Source organism: Phycodurus eques, chromosome 13 (assembly GCF_024500275.1).
Source record: "Phycodurus eques isolate BA_2022a chromosome 13, UOR_Pequ_1.1, whole genome shotgun sequence".
NCBI classification, from domain to species: Eukaryota; Metazoa; Chordata; class Actinopteri; order Syngnathiformes; family Syngnathidae; genus Phycodurus; species Phycodurus eques.
Genome location: NC_084537.1, coordinates 19,204,894 through 19,211,422, shown reverse-complemented (window position 1 = coordinate 19,211,422; position 6,529 = coordinate 19,204,894). Strand labels below are relative to the sequence as shown.

General features: G+C 45.5%; 1 protein-coding gene across 1 annotated transcript; it reads right to left on the bottom strand.

Annotated features, from left to right (window-relative positions):
* Positions 1-2,837: 2,837 nt before the first annotated feature.
* Positions 2,838-5,128, bottom strand: klf2b (Kruppel like factor 2b). Its single transcript, XM_061694062.1, has 3 exons — positions 4,761-5,128; positions 3,709-4,603; positions 2,838-3,604 (listed from the first exon to the last, which is right to left on the bottom strand). Exons 1-3 carry the CDS (start codon positions 4,830-4,832, stop codon positions 3,429-3,431), a joined length of 1,143 nt encoding a protein of 380 aa, XP_061550046.1. The 5' UTR covers positions 4,833-5,128; the 3' UTR covers positions 2,838-3,428.
* Positions 5,129-6,529: the final 1,401 nt, after the last annotated feature.

Sequence of the window (6,529 nt, the reverse complement as noted above, 5' to 3'; positions counted from 1 at the left end):
TCTTCTCTGTTTGGAGTTTTCTAGATTCTCTGGTTTCCCCCACAACCAAAAACATCCAAGTTCAGTTTCCAGTCATTCCCTCTGGCCACACCACTGGCACAAGATCTTGATTCGTTGCCTGGGGTGCGACCCAGTTGCTGTCCACTGCTCCTCTGGGATGTCTTAAATGCACAGAACAAAGTTCTTGCATCTACAATGAAGAGGCGCCTTCATGAATGTAAATAGAGGGTTTACGACAAAGTGCAAACCACTGGTAACATTGAAAAGCAGGAAAGCCAGGTTAGACTGTGCCAGGAAACATCAAGTAAATGTTGTGTAATCAGATATTATGGACAGAAGAAAACCCAGGTTAACTTGTATCAGAATAATAGCGAGAGAAAAAGCAGAGAAGAAACTGATCCAAAGCATACAACATGATGCGGTGGAGCCAGTTTTATGGCATGGGCATTGTGTCTGGGTTTGATGACAAGCTTTACTGTTTGCTTACATTCAACTGAATAAGGCAGAACTGATAGAACAGATGTTACATGAGCCTCAAGGCAAGAAGATACACTGCACGGGGTCCTTGGTATACGACGGTAAAGATATAACATTTCATGGTTATGAACGCCGCTATAAACTTGGCGTAAGAATTTTGTCACGTGGTATGAAAAGGCTCGATCAGTTACCGCTGTACTTAGTTTTTCAATGGATTGTTTTATATTTAGGGTTATCATTATTGAGTGTTTTCATCACATTTACTCCAAACAGTGGTACCCAGTAGAGTACGTCCCCCCTCGCCCCCCCCCCCCCCCCACCCAACTTATTGAAGACCAAAGTGAGTGAATGTTCTCAAAATCACACTTTTTGTTTGATGACAGACATTTACAGTGTTTCCTACATGATCGGAATCTATTTGTGGTGGTGGGTATCCAGCGGCTGGCCAGGGGTTTTGGGGGGTGGGGCGGGGGTTAAAGTTAAATGAACACTTACCGAATAATTTATAATTTAAAATATTTCAATAAAAAAGTAAAATTGCTTGAATAAATAAATACAAAGGAATTAATATAAAATGTAAAAATCAAACACAGGGCTCTACACTTTTCCATTGATAGCACTGGACCCTGCATGATGTAGTGTAGTCTTACGTAATTGCCATACCGTAGCTTTGTAAATAAAAATTGACAGTGAATTCAGTTATATCTGCAAAATATTTTACTGTGAATATGAAGTTTGTCTGCAACAAGCATTGGCTGGCTAAACAGGTCATTTCTTTTCTCTCATTTTAAAAGACAATGGAAACATGCGCAGATACAAACAAAGCATAACAACAGGCATGCGTGTGGTTACATGTATTCTATGTATTGTTTGTTGACTTTTCATAAATGTTTTACTTAAATTCACATAACAGCACTGTAACTTTAACATCAGCATACATGGTTTGGATTAAGGGGAAAAACCTAATGATTTGAATATAAAACGTTTATTTGTTAGCAGCAGAACTTGATTTTTGTAACAATGTAGTTTTCAAAACATGCAGTGCTGTACGTAAAATTACAACTAGGCTTTTCCCAACATGGAGTGGCGTTTCCAAGCGAAAATGCACACAAATACAAACAAAAACAGCACAGTGTGCTGTGACGGGACGCGGGTATACGCTGGGTGGAGCAGCATCACTGGCGTGGGGAACGAGCGATAGTCTCAAAAGTCGATGCGTCTGATACCAGAAAATCGATTCCCAAATTGAAATATCGATACTGTTGATACTTCAGTCATTTGAAGGACTGTATTTTCAGTCTCCTATCAGAAATATTTTCAGTCTCCTATTAGAAAGGAAATCAATGGTACGAATCATTAGCAAGCAAACAAAAGGAGGACATCGAGGCACAACTTACGTGCTGAAAAAGTCAAAATGTGTGGCGTAAAGCCAAAATGTATTTGTGAGGAAATGCTGATTTATAATAAAAATCTTGGGTTATAAATATTCACTGGACAGGGGGAAGGGGAACATATAAAAGTGGTTGCGTAACTACATAGTAACTTAAGCTGTTGGATCATTGCAACCATTTCAAGTGTTGACGTGAAAATAAAACTTGTCAGAGCAGTACATGGATGTGAAGAGCTCCATAACTGGGTTTGTCCTCCCACAATCCCAGAATTACTATGCCTCTGCCTGGAAACAGAAATGCTGTGCATAAAATGGCCTATTCCTAAACGCTAAATGCCATTTTTTTTGGCTAAACATTTTAAATGAAAGCTCAAAGCCTATCCTTCAATCACAACTTCATTTGTTTTATTTAAAATTTGTGGTGGTTGTTATTTGAAGGAGAAGAAAAAAATCATGACAACTCTGTCATTGTGCAAATACTAATTGGTACCTTGCTTGGGGGCACTTAATGCTTTTGAAGCTGGTCTGAAATGACACCGTGCACCGTACAGACGTCGCATGCACTGGACTCAGCAGCCTTTCAAAGTTTACTGTGTAATTGTAGTATTAAGGGGCCTTTTTGATGTGCGACTATAATTGGGAGGCATCAGAAGGCGGAGTGGAAGACGGGCTCCCTGATGAGGCTTTTGCCGTGTACCCCCTCTCCTTGTCCAGACGGCTCCGGGCTCACTCTGTAATTACGGAGATGGAGTGTTTGTATTTATAGGCTAAAGCCCGCAAGTGGCTGCAGCTTGTGTGTCTTTTGCAGCTGCAAAACATCACAGCAATGGAAATCAAGTGCTCATATTTTTAAATTAAAGTGCTTACACAATGGCAACATGTAGAACCCACTTAAGTGCCGCTGCCGTGATGGTTTGCAGGTTCATAGGAAGCTATTTTGAGTGAGTGAGGCCAAGCCAGCCAGAGGATGTTCAGTTTCATTGTTTTTAATATTTACAATAAATACACATTTGACAGTATAAAATCCATGTACATATTTATATAACTTTACGTAGAAAATAATGCACAGGACGTCAAGCCCTGAAGGTGTACAGAAGGAGCTGGGTTTAAGGGGAAACAGCATTAGGACAGCCATTCAATTCATCATTGTAGGCAGTTTTCTTTGGAGAAAAACATTGTCTATACACTGTGTGTGCTTTTCACTCCTGTCATCAAGATTGTCTACTAAGTGGTGGTAGTTGTGTCACCATGAGTTATTTGTTCAAACAGTAGCAGAGTCGTAGAAAGGCACTTTTTTTTTTTTTTTTTTCCTCGTTTGTTTGTGTATTCTTTTTTTAGTCAAACACATTCCAGTTGAAGTGTACACTGTACAAGGGCCAGCCCCTTATTGGTCTGCTCTCATAGAACCAAAGTAGTACCAGCTACATGATTGGAAAATAATATATTTATATAGATTGAAGGGGGGGGCTTTGGTCATGTGGAGAACACTTTAAATAGAAAAGCGGGGGGGAAAACAATCACAACAAAAAGTCTCGTCGTTGTTGTTGTCGTCCAGGCTCCTTTACATGTGTCTCTTCATGTGTAGCGCCAAGTGGTCAGACCTGGAGAAGGCGCGCTCGCACAGGTGACACTGGAAGGGCCTGTGTCCGGTGTGTTTGCGGAAGTGACGTGTTAACTCGTCAGAGCGCGCAAACTTCCAGCCGCAGCCTTCCCAACTGCAGTGGTACGGCTTCTCACCTGGAAGGATAAAATAGAAGGGGGGAGGGGGCATGATTAAACAGCACTGGGACGAGAGCCACCATCACGTAATGTCCCAGCCTAACATGTTGAGGTGAGCTTACCCGTGTGCGTCCGCAGGTGAGCCTTGAGGTGAGAGCTTTTGGTGTACGTCTTCCCGCATCCGGCGAAGGTGCAGGTGTGCGTGGCGGTGCGCTTGCGCGGCCAGGTGCGGCGCCCGCGCTTGGGCTTGGACTCGAGCAGCTCCAGCGGCGACGAGGGCGGCGTCAGCATCGCTCTCTGCGCGCCTGGCGGCGGCTGCTGCAGGCTCAAGGCGTCGTCGTAGACGCCGAACGCCGGGTGGTGCGCGCCGTGGAAGGCCATGTGCATGTGCTGCTGCTGCTGGAAGGAAGCGTTGTTGTGGTACTTGTGCCCGGCGAAGCAGCTCATAGGCGCGCACAAGTCCGTGGCCGCCACCTGCTCGTTCGGGCTGAGCGGCGGCGTCATGCTGCTGCTGGCAGCCCGCGGAGAGATGGCCAAGCGCGGCTGCTCGAACGCCATCATACACGAAACGTTGCCCTCCTGCTTGATTTTGCTGCAGCTTTGGGGCACCATGCCCAACACGGGGCCGTAACTGTCCATGGGGGGCTCGACTTTGATGTCCTGGCGTGGGAAGTGCGTGGCGTAAAACCTGCCCTGCACCGCTTGTTGGGGGTTGCGCGTCACTCCGTAGCCGGCGTCGGAGCGCAGCAGCTCGGTCATGAGGCTGGCGCCGTACGGGGGCGGCGGAGAGCGCTGATCGCCCGCTTCCGGGAAGGCGGCGTCCGTCGCGGCGAATGCGCCGTGGTCGGCCGGAGCCACGTAGGCTGACGCTCCGTCGAGTATAAAATCCAGATCCAAGTAGTTGCTCAGATCCTCGTCGTCCTTCTTGGGGAAGAGGTTTTCTTGCACGCCGTGCACCATCTCCAGCATGGCGCAGCTGCCGACGGGGAGCTTGTTGTCATTCTCCGCTTTCCACCTCTGGAACGTCAAAACACCCCATTTAGACACCACGATTACAATCAACTTGGACAAGTCATGCAACAGGCGAGTTAACGTTACTTAAAGACAGTGTTCCTCAGTCTGCAACAACTTTACAAATTTTTTTTTTTTTGGTGAATATTCCGCTTCAACTTACGTTTTCCCAGCTTTTCTCCCTTTGGGTCGTGAATGTGGCAAAGGAGGGTAGCATCACTCCCGATAAAGCCATTTTTTGTTGTTGTTGTCGTTTTGTTATTTGTGGAAAGAACTCAGTCCCAAGCAGTGGTGCGCGCAATCCGTGCGCCTCGATTACTCGTCCCAGTGGCTGTGGCTCCACCGCCACGCAACAAGTGTTCTCAGTGCAGTGAGTTTCCACCCCCACCGTGGCCGACTCTTTATAAAAAAAAAAAAAGTCCTCGAAGCCGCCCAGGAAACCACGTCGACGTCGCGTAATTTTAGCTCTTTATAAAGCGGGGCTTTCTCTCGGGCCGCTTCTTCCAGTCGTGCGCGCGCTGCTCCAAAAGCGGTGACGGCCGTAGCAGTGGAGCGAGTGGGGTTCCTTTAAAAAGCGAACAGGGAGGGGAGGGGGGAGGGCGCTGCTCACGCGGAATGACGCACTCGCTCCTCGGGACACGCCCACTTTGGAGCTGGAAAAAAAGTGTCAAACACACTCGTACACACACAAGCGGTTCATATAGCAACCGTAGAGGATTACGTAATTTGGCGCCGGGGAGAAAACAGTGCTGTCAGGACATCACCGTCGTGATTTGTGCACTTTTTTCAATAAAATGAGAACATTTTCAAATACCCCACACACGCAATTTAACACTTTTTTAATTTATTATTATTATTATTATTTTTTTTTTTTTAAAATAAGTGTAGACGTGCACTCACACAAACATAAGTCAACTTTTCCGGTCACAATATTAGGCTCACGTCTAAATGAAATTCTATGCCTGGTGGTAGACGACCACCACGTTGTTTGCGCTTTGCGTGTTTCTCATGTTTTGTCCCTGAATTAAGTAAGCAAAACATTAGAACCGTCACAATAAGCATGACAATAGTGCTCACTTTTTATTCGGCGGTGGAGCAAAGCGAGATGTGTCTGTAAAATCCCCCCCCGGTGTGCAAAATATTAGGAACAGCTTTGTGTCTGTGTGCAGTTGTGAATACAATAAATCTCAGAAACACGAACAATGTTCACCTTTGATTGATATTGCGTCTGTATGAGTTTGTCCTTTGTTGACTGGCTCTCTGTATACAGTTGTACACCACAAGCCTTTTTTTAAATTACAATGTTCAGTTTCGGTTGACTGAAACTGTACGATTTAGCACTTTAAAAAAACAAATAATAATATTTCAATTACGATCAATTATAGGTTTAGGATTAAATATATGAATTTAACTGCATGTGTTTCTAATATCTTATTCAGGTAACAGAGGGACAAAATGTTGTTTTGTGACGAAACTAAGAGGGGTTCCGATATGTCCAGTATCTATCTGTAGGTGTACCTAATGAAATGGCCCGGCGGGATACACGCGTGCACGGCCACGCAAGGTGCGGTACGCGTGCGTCGTGGTCATGAATGGAAGTTGCGGCCCAGCCGGCTTGTCCAAACAGGCGCCAGCGCGCTCAAGAGCAGCCGCGATGTAAACACGATTTAAGGTAACATGCCATTCAACTGCTAATGGCGGGGGGTCTCTGTAATGGAGGGAGGAAGGGGAGCGGGGGTGCTCATTTACATAACAACTGCACAGAGTTGTGCTTTCCAGCGTGGTCTCTCGGCATGATCGATACTAGTAGTTTTGATGGCAGTGACCAGCCATGTGTGAACGGTAACATGAAATACATACAGTAAAGTAGCCTAAACTCTTCTGCTTGTCTATTATTTGGTTTGGTTACTGTTGTGGTATTATTATTTCAAA